Genomic DNA, 18,570 nt, shown 5'->3' with positions numbered 1-18,570 from the left:
ACCTGTTTTTTTTTTCTTTTGTAGTTGTTAAAACTACATTCCTGCTGAGTAAATTATTTTATTTTCTTATTGAGAAAAAAAAAAAAAAATTTTTTTTTCCTCATTTTAGATAATTTTTTATCTGGTTATTATTTCAATACCTACAACATCTGATAGGTACTCTCGAGATCGGAAGTATTAATTATACACATTTGGTATATTAGTTTATAAATTATAAAATAACATAGTATATTAGTAATTTAAATTACTGCGTGAAATGTTAATGTATGCCCGAGCATTAATTGAACCAAACGAACGAAAAAGAAGCTTTAAAAATTACGAGTAATTGTGTGTAATTTAATTGGATAAAAGCATTTAAAAATAATAATAATAATAATAATAATAATAATAATAATAATAATAATAATAATAATAATAATAATGATAAATAAATGAGAAAATTTCGAATGGTGTCGTGTAATCTCGATTAAATATCAAGATAAAGCTACCAGACTTCAATGCGATCCAGCAGAAAGGATAAAATAAAATAGAATAACTGGAGTTTGTAGTTGTATTGCTCGATTGCTGAATAAGCGGGTATTATAACGCGCGATTAGCTAAGCTGGAACTGCATTGGTAGTTCAAGGGTTATATAGGATCAGAACGGACGGATCACGTACATCGAGACTGCATTCATCGTTCCGCTCCTCCTCCATATTTCCTTCAGTTTTCCTTCAGGCTTTAATCCACCCTTTATACTCTTGATGCTGTTTACTTTTTAACTTTGTTGCTGTTTTTTATTGCTCTTTTCTTCGTAGTTTCTTCAACGTCTATTTCTTCTCGTTTCTATTTATGCTTCTAGCATAACTCTATCCTTTAACTCTCTATCCTATCTTCTCATTCTTCTCATCTTGGTTACTGCGATTGATCTACTGCGAATTATATCTAGTCACGCGAATTCTCTGTACTTGATAACATTTTTAAATAATAGTTAGTGCATACTCAATAAATTTAATAAATTTTTTAAAAATAGTAAATATTTACAAGGCTATTTAAGTCTTCGGCTAATGCAAATACGCTCCGGTTTAATTATTGTTATTAGTGTTACTAATGATTTTATTTGCTTGAAAAATAAAATAGTAATCCTTGAGTTTATTTAATCTGACTAATAAACTTTTAATTAGTCAAATAAAAAACTATTTGATTTGTAAATAAAAGTTTTGCGAAAAAAATTACTTTTATATTTTAAAATAAAAAAAAATGTGTGGGCGTACGTCCAAAGATAAAGTAACACGTACTCTGCATATAAACTTGCCATACCATTGAGTATTGACCTACCTCAATGCAGGCACAGGCTGTTGCGTATACTTTTTAAAGTCAAGTGTACTTCTTACATATGTATAAGACTTTTTTATTATTTTATCCGGCAATGTTAATGATTGCGTATTAGAAATTGTTCATTCAAATAAATTATTCATTTAAAATTTTATTGCCGAATCATTTAGAGTTTGTATATATTTTGAAGCGAGGAATTCGGCTCAAAATTATCTCGCGACCAATTTAGATGTTTTTTTTATTCCTAATTCTTTGCGAGCAAAAATGAAAAAAAAAATAATAAGTGGGATTCTTATAGGTGACAGACAAAGTTGAGCTCAAAATTTTGTTTGTTATCCAATCTACAGAGACAAATAGTTACGGAATGAGAATAAATAAAATTCTGAAGAGTCAAAAACATTTTTCAGAAGAACACTTCTGGATGTTTACCATTAATTTTCTACAAGAACTTTGTCAATTTATTTGAATTTTTAATTTCTTTTGTAAAGATGACAATAGTAAAAGAAAATTTATTTTCAATTTCAAAAGAATAGAGAATCGGAAGATTTTTTTTAAATTTAGTGATAAAAATATCGGATCTTGTTATCGGGTTTATTTTTTTATAAATATTTGTTTGATATAATGTATACTCCAATTTTGAATTGTTATTTAAATTTCATTTTTTCTAAGATTATCAATCTTTACTGAAGAAAAAAATACTATTATTATTGAGAAAATTTCACTGGAACAATGATAATTATCAAGAATATATTTTCTTTTCTGAAGAATTAATCAAAATAATTTTCACTAAATTCAAATTTATTTTAAAAAATTCTTGAGCCTAAAAATCTATATTTACTCCACAAACATTACTCACAATTGAAGAATAATTCATTTAAAAATACCGGAATAAACTAATTCGTATAATTTAATACGTTAATTTTTCCTGTGCTTGTATGGGAATTAGGGCTATAATAACATAGAAATTATTATAATTTTAACATAGAAACAGTTCTACAATAATATGCAGGCTTAACGATGTTGTACAGTTATTTTAACTACATCGTGCACAAACAATCGCTGTATTAATATTAGAATGCATTCTAAGTATAGCAAACAAAAATTTTGGCTAATTTATATAATAATTATGATTCTGCAAATTTATTTAAAATTTTCGTAAGTTGAAATCAGAAAAATAAAAAATATTTTGCCTATTCTGCCCTTCAAATTTAATTAAAAAAAAAAAATAATAGGAAAAAAATTTTTCGTAAGAAACATAACTGTTTGCATTATCTCATACATAAATATTTCTTACGTATAAAATGAAATTGAAATCAATGGTATTGAATGGAGTGTGCCGAGGTCTTATGCACATATATTTACAATGTATGCAAATCCAATATGCTAAATGATAAGTATATTATGTTATTCCGGTGGCTGATAGTTATAGTATCCACGAAGTACGGAAGTAAGTTGCTTTCGCCTGTACTACACTGTTGATTAACCCGACGGTTTATTGTAATTGAAATATCCCGGATGGCCTGGTACGTACTCTATTAGTCTGCAGATAGAAAGTAAAGGGTCCAAGATAAAAATATAAGCTAAATACTAAAATTACGTGAACGCGGATGCGGTAAAAAAATAAAAGCACCGGGTAGAGCCTGGAGTTAAATAAACAAATAAAACAATAAATTTCTTGGCAGAGAATAAAATAAACCTCTTTTAAAGAACGTGTCATTTTGCACGTACGCATCACAAATAATATACAATTGAAGTCTGAGAGTCAATAACCCCGATATCTAGATCAATTGAATAGTAAATATTCTCTTCATCAACGAAGTTGTACTATTGACCCTTAAACTCGAGCTTGAAATGATGTAACACACTAAATCGCGGCTAAGAAATAATAACTCCGATCATTAATTTTACTACCGACTCATTACACCTCATCGAATTTATCTTCATTTAGTTTTAGAGCCTCCTTTTATTGTTATTCAACGAACATCATAAACTCAAAGCCATCTTGGTGATTAATCACACTATTAGTGTCTATTTATTAGTTTTTTCTGTTTATTTTTTATCTGTAGGTTATGCTATTATCTATTATTAATCTTGACAATCATTGCATCCATGACATTATAGCGCGCATTTGAATGTTAATAGAAAGTTCATTGACAGAGTTCACGGCAGTTTCATTGATAAATATTCTTCGCAGCAGATGAGTCAGTTGGTTATTTAAATTCCATTTTCATATGATCGTTTACCGATAAAATTAAAATTTTTACTATTCCAGTAATTTTTTTTTTCGAATTTGAAATTAATTGCTAATTTTGAAAATTAAAATTTTTTTAAAAAACCTTTGTTGAATTTTTGAATAAATAAATTTTGTTGAGTAAAAATTTTAACTTTTTAAAATAAATTTTTTTTAATTTACTTTCAACTTTTACTGATGAAGATTTTACTGTAGAAAAAATTCAACAATTGATTTTAATTCATCTTACATTATCTTAAATGATTTATGTAAAAAGTTACACGCTTTTTCCATCAAATCTAATCAATAGATAACGAAATACTAAAAGAAGATCCAAAAATTATCATCCAAATTTTTCATTTACGGTATTTCCTGCATCAACAAATTGATTGACATTCTTGTGGTTTCAAAGCTCACTAATTTCTATGAAATAATTATTCAAAGTGAAAAAATAGTGTTAAATATACAAAAATAATGAATAAATTCAACGATCCCCACAGACAACATTTATAAAAATTCCAAGTATCAACATAACAGATATTTGACAACTTTTAAAAAATACATTTACGTTTAAATATTTGTGTTACTTTAATCAGTTATTAATAAGACTTGCACAAGTTTAAAAATACTCGCTTACGTCATACGTTTTATTACTGACTTGTAAGTTCAATATATATATAAAAAAAAAATTGTCTGTTGAATTGTGGAATTTAGTGAGGCATCTGCAAAATTATTGTTAGTAACTGTCTAGTAAACACAAGACGAGAACCGTAAGCTAAAAAATATTTTAAAAAAGTAATATTGTCATGAAGAATTTGAGTGTTTAATTTTTATTATTTATCTCATCTCACTAATTGCCATTACCGAGTGTGTATGTACTTTTATAGAAGACAATACCATGCACTTTGATGTACTTGAATGCCAAGAATATTTTAAACCTGTAATTCTCATACTCATCATTTTATCTTACCCTCCATTATTAAATGTTAATTGTTATTAATTAAGAATTAAAATCCCAGAATGTGGAGCTTTAAAAAATTAATAATTAACAAATATTTGAGTTTACTGTTAAATAAAATAAAAAAAATTATTATAAAATGTAAAAGTTTTTTTTTTAATTTTTTAGCCATGTATACTAATATCATTATCATTATAATTATCATTACTACAGGTATTTACGCTCTGTTTTCCTTTTTTTGAAAATGTCTCGGGATGAAAAATTTTTTAAAAAATCCATGTAAAAATTTTTTCTATCATTACTATAGATATTTACGTTATGTTTTCTATTTTCCTTACTTTGAGAATGTCTTATATTTTTCTCGGGTTCATTTGTGTGATGATCGTCAGATAAACAACTCGGTTGTCCACTTTTTCGTGCCCTTCCGCCCTCAGCTTAACGAGAAAACGGAACATTAGATTTCTTTACGACAGTTTAAGAGTGACTACTGCATGATACTGAAGAATATAATAGCGTGTAGGCCGGCTGAGTGTTCTGTAGGCTGATAATGGGTGAAGAAGAGATAGTATTTGTTAGAATAGAAGAAAAGTCATTATGACGCTGAAAGCTCGACTATGAGTCTGAGTCTTACAGTTCATTAGATCTCTAGCACGTATTTAATAAAAGTACGCTAAATGTCACTTTAATACCTGGAAAAGAGCTAACGGCCACCGTACGACATAATATAGTGTAGCTTAGCTTCCATTCGGACCATCAACCATCACAAAGCAGTCGGAATGTCGGTGACACTAAAAATCATCCTCATATAAAATTTTTTCATCCTATCTTATTTTATATAAATATCATTTTTTTATATTTTTATATTTTAATTAACGATTTACAACAAACAATTATTGCCCCTCTTGTCTATGTCTATGCAATTATAAAATATCATTATCATTATCATTGATAAAAACTTTTCCGTTACGGAAAAATAAATAACAACTTTCTAAATTAACGTTATTAGAGATACTTTTAAGTTATCATCCATTCGTTCTAGTTAACGAGGAAAATAAAAAATATTTCTGCATTTTTTTTTTGTTCGAAAATTTTTTCATTCAAAATTAAATAAAATAATTGAATTTTTTTCCTCAGAAAGCCTTGATTGAATAATACAATAATTTTCTAGTGACCCAGATATGAAAATGATGAATTTTTTTATAAACGCCGATGTTATATTTTATTTTATGTAACATATGTGTATAAATATGCATTATATATATCGAGAATGAATTATCAAGAACACCCACGGACACGCGAACTCGGATTCGGACCCTCTTCGAAGGCAAACTCGTTCATTATTAAGATTAAGACATCTCCACGATGGAGGTTTCAAATCAACGATTCTGGCGCCTCTCCTTCTCTTTTTTTTTTCTGCTCCGATTTATAGATCGATGTTTGGATATTTTATCCTGATAAAATATGGGTTTATGAGTAGATATTGCAATGTTAAACGTCAAGTGCTAGATCATGGATCATGGGCGTTGTATATCTTTATATATTTATGGATTTTTTATTTATTTTCGGGATTGGCTATCAATTTTGTTTATTTATAGAATATTTAACTGTTTGGTTAGAGGGCAGAATGAAATTAGCCACCGATTTCATTCATATGTGTACATTGTGAGCTATGAATAGCGTGAGAAATTCCTTGCGAAATGACTATAAGTTGACCGCACAATTAACCGCAGTAAAATTCTAGAAATTAATATGTGGATATACTTTGTGCGTTAAGTAAATTTAATGCAATAAGATATATTGTGAAAATTAACTAATTAACTTTCATTATTCAAATTTTATCATTATTATGATCATTTATTTTGATGAATTCTAAGAAACAGATTAGAATGCTTGTAATATGTCTTGTCTTAATTTTTATTTTTTCTATTAGAATAAATGAGCGTTAGAATAAGAAAAAAAGGGTGCAAAATTAAAGATTTAATGTGAAAGATAATAGAGAGATTCGATTTGTGTTAAATAGTTACAATTTCTGGGTAAAAATAAATTATTTTTGATTAGTTCTGTGAATATTGCGAATTTAAATGATAATAGTTGATGATTAATGAGGAATAAATGAATGATAATTTTATAAAAATCATTTTATGATTTAGTATATGCCAATAGGTCGCGGAATTTAAATGTTTGAGACTTTTATTTGGAATTTGAAACTTGAAGAATTTTTTGAAATTAACAAAATCATTTTAGATAAATAAATCCTTTAAAAATATGAAGATTTTAAATATAGAATAACGTAGAAATTTTCTATGTGTTTAAATGATCAAATTTATGAATTCGCTCAGAGATAAAAAAAAGTTAACATTGTGTAAATAATTTTATCTGATTTAAAGGTACTTGACTTTGTTCAGATCTGAGAAGACTAAACAAACATTAGTTTGTTAGCGTGTCGCTGAATTTGCGCAGTTATTAAGGCAGTAGAGCTACTGTTCAGAATTTAAAGAAATTTGGTATGTTAGTAGAATAGAGAAATATAAAAATCAAATTAAATTTTTGAAGAGCTACAGAAAAGATATTAAATTAAAAAAATTTTTGTTGAGAAATATTATTTTATTTTATTTAAAGGACCGTTCAAATTTTGATGAAAATTAAGTAAAATAACATTGAATATTTTTAATAATTAAAAGTACAAATTCAAAGCATGTGATTATAATTATTAAAAATTATTTCTGTCTCTTTTTGAAAGTTTGTATTTGACCTTTGACTTTTGCAATCCTGAGAGTACTAACTTGACAGTGTGACTTTTATAGAGAAAATTTTTTGAATTAAAAAAAAAATTTATCAGAGCAAAAAAAAAACATTTTCTTAATTTTTACAAAAAATCGGTAATAAAATTAGTCAAAATTTACTCGACATTAATTTTATTAAAAAGGGTTCAAATTAAAAAAAAAAATTTATTTTGTGTCTTACATCAGTAATTCATTATAAATAATTGAAATTTAGTGAGTATAATATTTAAAAAGACACTCAAAAAATAAAATTTAAATAATCTGAAAAAAGTAACGAAAATAAGTAAAGTAAATAAATTATAAACTCAACCTCGAAAAATAATATGTGTTTAAAAATATTTACTTGAATATAATATTAAATACAAACAAAAGCAAATTCAAGTAGTTGAATAATAATTCTCTCAAGCATTTAGTAAACTATTTTAATGATTATTATACTGGCTGTTAAAACCCGTTTTCGATATTCGTTATACTATGTGTTTCACGGATAATGATAAAATGGCTCATTGAATTTTATAGCTTATACATCGAATTAACCTACGGGCAAACAGTTGATGCAGAACTGATCATCGTTAGCACTATCACCATCACCAGCGCGGATATCACAACAAACTAATAAGCTCTATTGAAATTGAATACACCTGTTTACAGTAATCTGGTTGTTGTAAGCTCTCTCATCTCGATCCTAAGTTTCAATTCACGATAAGAAATAAGGAGGTGGCCTTTAATCACCAAAGAATTGATAATAACAACTTATCTGACGTTATATCGACTCACTATGTATTATAAACCTCGTAGAGAAGATTATCAGTCACTCGAGTAATCACGTTGTCTGCACTTAATGTCAAATCACTCAGCATCTTTCCACTCAATTTATTTAACAAACTTATATGAAATTAACTATTCATTCATCATCGCCTTCTCTCCCTCCCACTTGGCTGTTTACGCGCCGCGGTGTTAATAAAGCGGCAATTCGAGGTTGTCCTAAAATTAATTATCTACAAGTAATCAACCGAACACGATAATTACGTGTGATTGTACGTTTAGTAAACAAGGATATAAATGGTCCGAGTCAATTAATGTGTTCACTTATCTTTAATCACGATAGCGATCAATTTTCCCGATCCTCTCTCCATTTCTTATAAATACCGCCGTTAACTCGTTCGACAATTTATACTTTATATTTTATTTTCTTTGCACCGGAGCTTAAACCTGCTGATGACGCGGATGAGTAGCCGAGCGAAATAATATTTTAGATGGTAAAAAAAAAAAAAAAAAAAAAAAATATAAATAAATATTATCGGATGTAATATAATTTATTATTTTGGACTCCTTTTCTTTTAAAATATTTTAATCTTATATTTTATGCTTAATACTTTCTATTTAATTTATTCAATCAAATTTATGCCCTCGTTCTTCTTCTTGGACACTGCACACCTTTTCCACCGCCAATTATATTAAGGACGGCGTGTACGAATGCTAAATCACTCGGACGATTATCGACAAGACGGATCGACATAACGAGTAGGTGGATTATACACCGCAAATAAGGAGGAGGAGGCCCACACTGCCGATGGGGCACCCTTAATTAAATACATATACCTACTGCTCTAATCTCTTTTTTCACAATACAAGGGATTGCCTAATTGATCTTCCGAGTATACTTTCACTCTCATCTCTTTATTTAAGAATTAAAAATTATCTTTCTCCAGGTTTTATTTTAATTCCTGGTGTTAATTATTCCATTTGCCATTTCACTGATGATAAATGATTTTATTTAAAGATTTATTTCACCAAATATTAACGACGTATAAGGAAATTATAAATTAAAATAAATATTATTTATCGTTATGACAAATAATTTATTGGTAGACAAAATAAATGGCTACTTAATTGCAATTAAGTGGCTAATACAGGTGTTAAAAATAGTTAAACTCTTCGCACTTCTATCAACTCAATCAGCCAACGCTATATTATATACGTATAGGTATATTAATATATCTTAGGTATTAGCTACTGATAAAATAATAAGTAAAGAGCTCGAGGCGTATCTGACGCATTACGAATGCTCCCATTACACGCAATTCACGCTTCTCACAGGACATTAATTGCATGTTTGCATTATCGGTTCGCCGACACACTCTATGAGAACGCAAAGGATTCAACTGAAAAGTCACACGCCTCCGGTATTTAAAATCTATAGACCATCGATTATTAATTAAATTTACTGAGTTAACGACCGTGTTTTGAAGGATTAATCGGGCTACTATCTTCTAGTTTTGCAAGAGACTGCATTAATTTACTTTATTTTATTGATATACTGCTTTTCTAATTGATACTTTCGTTATAATTAGATTATACATTTATTATTTACCTGAGCAAAAAAATGTTTTATTCATTATTAATTAATTTGGCATAAAATCATTTCAATTTTCTTATAAAAAAATAGAATGAAAAAAAAAACAGTGAATTTAGTTGCCTGAAATTTTGCTTATAATTTTTTTTTATATTTTTATAAAAAAATTATATTATGCCAAATTCATTATTAAATTACAATTGTTTTTATTTTTTTTTTTAATTTTGACAAAATTTGGAAAAGGACTAAAATTATTAAATGCGTTTTTTTTTTTCGAGTAAATTAGTTACCTATTTTTGAGTTTATTCAAAAATTTTGAGGACTCGGATAAAGAGAACAGAAATTGCTTTTTGGTCCATTACTTACTTATTATTATAACATTCCCATTCGGGAATTCCCGATAAAAAAACTTAAAATATCATGCAAAGATAAAAATTAAAAATAAAATTTAATCCTTAATTATCGTAAATTAGATAAAAAAAAATAAAACGACTTTAAGACTTAGTCCTTGAACGATTGGCAATTCAAATAACGCGTATAATCCTTTAGATATTCTGCCTAATTCTTTGATACCTACCTATACATATATATATATATATATATATATATATATATATATATATATGTATAATGTATGTGGATATATAGGTATATATATATATATATATATATATATATATATATATATATATATATATAATGTATGTGGATATATAGGTATATATATATATATATATATATATATATATATATATATATATATATATATATATATATATATATATATATTTTATCGCACATAATATTGCATGAATTTTTAAAACGATGGGTTTGTTGGTCTTCAAGTACTACTTTTCATATACGAATTTAACGTCGCCATACCTCATACAAATGACACTGATACGTCCTGTAAATCAACGTTTATTGCGTCCCGCGTTTTAAGAACCACCGATTCTCCATATACATTTTTTTACCGTAGAATATCTAAGCCTTTGAATTTTTATACTTTATTCTTTTATTTTATTGTGCACATATATATAAATATATATGTATTTATTTAATTTTTTTTTCACTTTATTTTATACTTCATCTTGTCTTGTCTCAAAACGCTTGACGCCACGCTGGGCTTCATGGTCGCCGAATATTCGTTTATGAATGACGAGGAAAGAAAAAATTTTTTTTAAAAACTACTGCCTAACAAGGAGAAAGAGAAAATAAGATGTTCTGAATTTTTATATTATATATATATATATATATATATATATATATATATATATATATATATACCTATACTTATACGCACATATTTATATGGTAAGATTTTTTATTTTTTATTTTTATTAAACTTAATTGACGAACCAGGAATTTAACGTCAATAATTTCTGCGAGAAATTTCTTATATCGCATCATTAACATATACGTGTCGTCAATTCGATAGTGTTGAATAGAAAAAACTAAAATGTTAATAAAATAATGATAATAAAGGATAAAATACGTGGTAACTAAATGTTTGGACACAACAGTTGCCAATTTAGCAACACAAATTAGTTGCTGAGTCCGCGAAAGATCAATATCGAGTCGGTCTGTTTGTAAAGTACCGAACCGTGCCACACCTTTCCAAACTGTTACTTTCTTTCGAGTAAATAAATTTTTTTGGCCATTAATCTCTCATTATCATCTATCTTTTGCTTCATTCAAGTGACAATACTCCCTGATAAACCATTAAAAATTTTACTGAATATATAACAATGAATAATATGCGATAAAGGGCAAGACTTCAAACTTTATCCGTTTTATAATTTTAAAACCATGAAAATATTTTGAACTTTGAAAAAAATAACTAAGATCAATTTTTTTGATGAAAAATATTATGTATAAAAAATAAATTTAAAAAAAGTAAAGGAGCCTAAAGCAGATATTTTTTTATTGTTTAGGGCAAGTTGTAACACCATAAAATTTAGATCTTGAGAACAAAATAAGACACTAAGTTTTACAAAAAGAATTTTTTGTTGTAGAGTATTTCTTTATAGTTCTGTATCTAATCATTTTGCCCCGGGGATTCCTCTTGTAAAGATATAAAAGTATGAAAACATATTCTATTGTCAGTCGATATTATTACAAATATTTTACGATTTAGCAGTAAATATTTTTACATATAGATGATTTATGTTAAATTACTGATATTAGCGTCTAATTCGCTTTTTATTACTTCGTTTCTTTTCGTCACACATTACGTCATTTTTAGTCCGTTATAGCCAAAATTACCCAGCTGGCTCATTTTAAACACACGCTATTTTAAAAATTTTTTAAAATTTGCCTTATAGGAAAAAAATGTTAATTCTGACCATAAAATTTTTGTTTTCGGATTAGAAGATATATACAAAAAAAATATCAGATTTTTTACTTAAAGTACTATAAAATAAAACAAAAAAAAAAGCAAAATTAAAAATTTTGCAGATACCGGGTTTTGAAATAGGATAGCCGTGCTAAAGTATCGAGTTGTGAATTTCACCGATGAGATTAAAAGTCCTGCTGGTAAGAAAGCATTGAACTGTTGCCCAATATCATTTCGTTGACATAATTTCATGCCTATCATTTGGCAATTTTTTTCTCTAATGCTTGAATTTTTTCCGTTAGTCAAAAAGTAGCTATAAAAAATAATGACAAATTATTGTCATCATAAAAAAAATTATTAATTCGCTCTATTAAAATCTTCTATCCAAACTTCCTTGAAATATTTATTCATAAAAATTTTGAACGGTTTATTTTGTACCTTAAAATTTTATTTGTTAAAAAATAATTTTTATAGTAAAAAAATTTATGACCTTCAATATGATGGGTTAAATTCTATAAACTAATAAAAAAAATGTACTAAAAAAATTTATAATCCAGGAAGACGCTTAAATTCCCTACGATTGTGTTGCTCTGTACCAAAAATTCAATGTAAAGTTTACCATAAATAAAATACAAGGCAAAGAATAGATCGAGGATAATAATGAATAAGAGCAGGGTTGTTTTATTGTCACTAGAATCCACAATAGGCAATAGTTTTATGATTCAAGTGACTGGCAAGACAGATGAACTAATTCTCTAAAAAGATCAGGAAGTTGTGTGATGGCCGGCAATATAAGAGTAAGACAACTAAAGTTAAGTAGACGTAGTTTCTATTTCGGTGAGGTGAATAAGAAAACGACGCGACCAGTGACATAACCCGCGGGTTAGTGGCCTTTTCGTGACACTACTCTCAATTTAAATTATTTTAAACTAATCATCTAATTAATATTCAAATACCTTCAAATACATTTATACTTATCTATCTTTGTATATAATTATTAAATTTCACGGTACACGCTTTTTTATTGTCCATAATTTATACATCTTACTTTTTTTCTCCTATTACACACTTAATACTTATTAATTTATTATATAAGCATAAATATTTGCATAAAATTTCGCACGACTCGTGTATTAACATATTTTTTGAATTTCAATCTTTCGTACATTAAAAGGCTTTAATTTATTGATTAACTTTTTTAAATTTATTTCAAAAATTTATATAATTTTTTTTTTTAATATTAAATATTAGGATGTGCCAAAATGTAACTTCCTTGATGGACCTTATAAAATTAGAATTTTAAGTTCCGCTTTCGAAATCAGCTGTGTTTAGGCCTTTCCTAAGATATTTTAGGGTAAGACGATAAATTTGATTTTCATAGAATTTTTTAACTGTAGCTTAGTTAGGGCACTTCCGCTGAAAATTCAAATTTTCGCCGGAAGTGCCTAATTAAACCTCCTGCTAAAAAATTCTATGAAAATAAAATCTATCGTCTTACCCCAAAATATCTTAAGAAAGGCCTAAACACAGCTGATTTCAAAAGCGGAACTGAAAATTCCAATTTTAAAAGGTCCATCAAGGAAGTTACATTTTGGCACACCCTATTAAATATCAAAACTAAAGTCTATTATCTCACGGAAAAATTCCATTAAATAAAATTAAAGGCATATTAAGTCGATTAGTAATAAAAAAATAAAAAAATCCCGTTGGTATTATCATGTAAAAACGGGCAAAGAGTTTGCGTAATTTCACGATAAGTCTAACACGTTAAATCTGTATCACGGCGCCTTAATTAGCGATTAAGTCTAATGAATATTGCATGAGAAACTTCAACACGTGAGAAATTCAAAATATATTTATATATAATAAATTCATTAAATTCTTAAGCATTATCGTTACTCCTTCGCCGGTATCAACTACTAACTAATATCATTAAATACATTTATTAACAAAAAAAAGGCCAACAATAAAGAATTATAATTGAAAATCAGTCTATATATTCCCTACGAGTGTTTGCATACTGCCTGGAGACTAAACGATCTCGGAGACTAATTAGACCGGTCGTAGTTTGTTAACAGTTGAGGTCGTTAACTGCAACGCGAGCAAAATGTCCAGTTGATTCTCAAGAAGCGTGCCTATACTATATCTTCACTCGCTAGATTTTTCTCAACATATGTTCCGAACAACTCACACATATGTGTCTAATAACTTATGACATATATTAACTTGCTTTGATTACTTGATTAATTCTCGCAATCTCTTAATCAACTGTTTTTTTTTTTTTTTTTTTTTAATTTTTGTTTTACAATTATCCTCCGAAGTAGGAAAAAGGACGCGAAGTCAGTCAATTTAAATTCGTTGTAAAATATTATTTCAAAGTAATAAACGGGTCATTGGAAAATTTTCTAATTAGCTATAATAGTATACACAAAAAAAAAATTATTTTGAGTTATAATCCTTTTATGCCCTGATGACAGATATATTGACAATTATAATTTATATTGCATTGATTATGTTGGACAGTAACTGCTACCATCTTTAGTTAGTAGTATATACAGAACTGATGTAAACGATTTCTTTACCCACAAAGATGTTACTAGTCATCAGTTATTACATGATAATGAAATTTTTTTTTATTTTTTTTTTTCCGTGTATCGTAAAGTAATGAATTTAGATATTTTTACACAGAAAAAAAAAATTCTTGCGCCAAGAAAATTTTAAGGAATACAAAAGTTATTTTGGAGCAAGAAGAAATTTTCTTGGCTCAAGAAACTGACTTCATTCAAGAAATTTAAAATTTTCCTTAATATTTTTTTTTAAATTAAATTAAAAAAAAAAGTTAATTTTTTTTAATATATAAAATTTTCATACAAAAAATATGTTATTTTATTGAATATAAAATAAATACTATGATTATACTTTGCTTTTAGACATATTCCAAAGGATTTCCGTATCAAGTGGTCAACTGAAGATCCAAGGAGTCGCGACATGTCTATACCTCTGCATGGATTCCTGCGGTCTTCTTTACGGATCTGTGAGTATTTTAATACTTTACCATAATATAATAAAAATACCCCTAACAGGAAGTGTAAAATCTTAGAGTAAGGAAAAAAAATGAAACTTGACATAATAACAGTTAAGTTAAGTCGTCAACTTAATTTAAAAATTAATATAAATGGCTCGATAGCACGTAAAGAAAATATCCGCAAGGACGTTTATTAAAAAAAGGGTGAAAAATAAAAAATGAGTTTATATATAAAACATGATGAAACATGACTTAGTTCAAGTCTAATTGACGCTTTGGATTGCAAGGTGAATGCCAATAAGAATCGTGACTCCTAATCAGACGAAGAGAGCTTGTACAAGAATTACTAGCAGCCATATGTCTCAATGAATTCCCAGAATTTATCCAATTACCTTTTTCAGTTGCGAAAAAAAATAATTAAAATAAATAAATAAATAAATAAAATACGCCTAAGAATTTAATTAAATGTCATTGGCATCGAGAGCAATCGGGAGCTCAGCTTCCTTGTATCTTTAATTCTTCATTACACGCGGCATTTAATTTATACTCTGCCTCCTATACGGCTTTCTTATAACTTATAACTTCCATGAATTGATCTATACCGCTACCTAAAAGTGTCACTGGCCACATATTTATTATTTTTATTCGCCATGACCTTATAACAACGCTCATTGAAATTTATATCACCGCCATACTAAATATAAACATTCTATGAAAAAAATATCAGCCAAGGGGATAGGATGAAATAAACAGGATATTTTAGTTTAAAAACAGGATTAAAAATAAATATCACGAGTTTTATGAATAAAAAAGTCAAGAATTTTCAAGCAAAACTATGTAACGATTTTTGTAATTACAAACCAGTGATGTGGCTTTAGTTAGTTACACTGGCAGAGTCTTGGATAAAGCAGTATATAATAGGTAAAGAAAATTAAAGAGAGAAAACGATATGATCGACCAGATGCTTTGGCTGTTGCCACCGGTGAGTTGAAGTTGTCCCGTGACTTCAGAAACTACAAGACTCGAGGGCATAAGCTGCTCTCTTATGCTACTTGCTTATACACACACACTCACAGATGTGCGTCAATATATGTGTGTGCATAAATGTATCAATGTATTGGCTGCTTGCATAACGCCTGAAGGAAATTCCACGCTAGGCCACACCGTGTGCGTATTGCCTCAAGTCAACTAAACTGTATTATACACAACACCGGAGCAGACGCGAGCCACGCGCGTCGCGTGCACATACGTGCTTCAGTTTCACGGGAAACGAGTATGAGGGATACTTAATAAGAGGTCACATCACTTTACATGCAAACTCTATCTGTAATATTTTTACACAGCATGTTTTATTACTTAGTTTATTGTTTTTAAAAAATCGGAAGGTGTTTTTGCTCTAAATTTTGGATAAAATTCAAAGGATTTTTCTATATACTGAGAAAAAAAAAATATTTTCTTAACATTAAAAACTCGGATTTCAAATCTTGTAATTTTTAACACGCATCCCTTATATTGATTTTTTTCTAGATTAAAAATGACTCTATCAATCGCAATTTTAAATCAGAAAAGTCCGCGAGGGTAAATTTTCTTAGCTCAAGAAATATTAAGGAAGATTGAAAATTTCTTAAATGAAGTCAAAGTTTATTGAACCAAGAAAATTTCTTCTTGCTCTAAAATAACTTTTGTTTTCCTTAAAATTTTTTTGGAGCAAGAATTTTTTTTTCTGTGCATGAATTTATCGAAAGAGAGAAAAATTGTTACGATCTTCAGAGGTATGAAAATTTCCATTTACTCAATTACTCAAAAATCAATTCTTTTAATTTTTCAAAATCAATACAAAAAATTAATTAATAATTTCTACAGTGAAGGAAAAAAAAAATTCTTAATAATGATCGAGAATATATTATTTTGACTAAAGAATTGATCAAATTAATCAAAATAGTTTTTACTCAATTCGAATAAAAATATTGATATTGTCAAAAAATAAATAAATTTAAATAACTCATTTAAAAAAATTCCTGACCCAAGAAATCCTTGTCTAGACAATAATTTTTTTTCTCTCTCTCTCTCTCTCTCTCTCTCACAGTATGTAAGTATGTATGTTTGTATAGCTGATAAATGTAATTCTGACAATCTCGACGATAGACAGTCTACGGCTGGAAGTCATCTGCTCACTAAAGATACTTGTAGATTATTTTTCCATGAACCAATAATAGTAAGTTAAAGCTCACAGCTCGCTGGCAGCTGGATTGAACGATTTAATCTCTCAGGGGTGATTTAGTTGACATTATTCATTGCTGCAATGATCGAGAGTCGAGATGTACAGATCTACGCCGAGGGACAGATATCGTTTTCTCAAGAACGCGGAATTATTCGTCTTTTACTCATACAAGTAACATTTATCTTTATTTAGTATTGAGATCCATACAAATGTTATTTATAGAACGAAATGCAGAGTCTTTCGTGAAATCTATATTATTGTTGAATTCTTAGCGGTAAATAAGTAGCTGGTACTGTTAATAACGACAACGGTACTAACATCATTTTTTAAATACAGTATAGGCGAAAATATTTGATTTAAGTAAATTTAACGAAGGGTAAAAAATTTCCCATTGTTTCGTTGGAGTTTTCTCACGGTTGAGTTGCTATGAATTTAAATTGTGAGACTTACACCCACGCGTGTTGAACTTGACTTAGATTGAATCGCGATACTCAACATTTACTAGTTAACTCAACTAAAGTCAAAACATATGTATATAAATATAAATATAAATATGCGCGTGTTACATCGCGATAATAAATTCCAACGTAAATATATATCGTATCCTAATAGCATAAATGTTTTATTTATTATATCGTTTAAGGATCTGTTAGAAAAAAATCTTGATAATAATCCTATATATCGAAAGTATGCTTGTCTTAAATTAAAGTTATAAATTAATTCTCTATACCTATATATAATAATATGCCGTCGTAAAATTGTTTCGTAAAAAATTTTCATTCCTTGACGCGACGATAAGAATCAACAATTTTTTTTTTTATTTCTAATTTTAAACGCCAACGACTTAATTAAAATTTTTTATTCAATTCCTTTCTTACAATATCGTCTAGAGTTACATTTCGATAAATCATATTCTTGGAAAAAAAAAAAGAAAAAAAATTGCATCGATTAAATTTAGAATTTCTCCTTTACTTTTTAGAATAAAATCATTAATTTTAATAGTGAGACAATTTATGAGCGTGACTTTAGTAATAAATAGGATCCCCTATTTGATGTAATGCAACATAATATGTAATCGCTCAGACAGATGTCGGTTGCAGCATGCCTCTACAAAGTATAAAAATGTATGTAATAATATGTCGAGTAAGATGAAAAGTAAACTCGTGCAAAAGTGAACAATAAGAAACTAGAAAATAATTTTATTTATTTTTCTCATCCTGTGATTGATTTCATGTTATTTGAATAATTAAATAGAATAAGAATTTACTGGTTTAGAGTATATAATTAATCTGTCTGCCCTTTTGTAAACAACTTTTAAGAGCAAGTTTTTTATAGTCTCCGAGTTCTT

At 27.8% G+C, this 18,570-nt stretch overlaps 2 protein-coding genes across 2 annotated transcripts in view; one reads left to right on the top strand and one right to left on the bottom strand.

Annotated features, from left to right (window-relative positions):
* Positions 1–18,570, bottom strand: part of Mgl (low-density lipoprotein receptor-related protein megalin) — a 106,987-nt gene that overhangs the window by 54,799 nt on the left and 33,618 nt on the right. The window lies entirely within an intron of this gene.
* The window catches only part of LOC141527040 (uncharacterized), a 31,853-nt gene that overhangs the window by 4,778 nt on the left and 8,505 nt on the right, over positions 1–18,570 (top strand). Inside the window, exon 2 of the mRNA XM_074242288.1 lies at positions 14,907–15,010. Within this exon, the coding sequence (XP_074098389.1) occupies positions 14,907–15,010 (104 nt within the window). The remainder of the gene's footprint in view (positions 1–14,906; positions 15,011–18,570) is intronic.

Source organism: Cotesia typhae, unplaced genomic scaffold (genome assembly GCF_013202065.1).
Source record: "Cotesia typhae breed Kobodo isofemale line unplaced genomic scaffold, CoteBio_Ctyphae contig_4, whole genome shotgun sequence".
Lineage (NCBI taxonomy): Eukaryota > Metazoa > Arthropoda > Insecta > Hymenoptera > Braconidae > Cotesia > Cotesia typhae.
The sequence above is the reverse complement of the archived record's forward strand: the minus strand, read 5'-3'. Positions and strand labels throughout refer to the sequence as shown.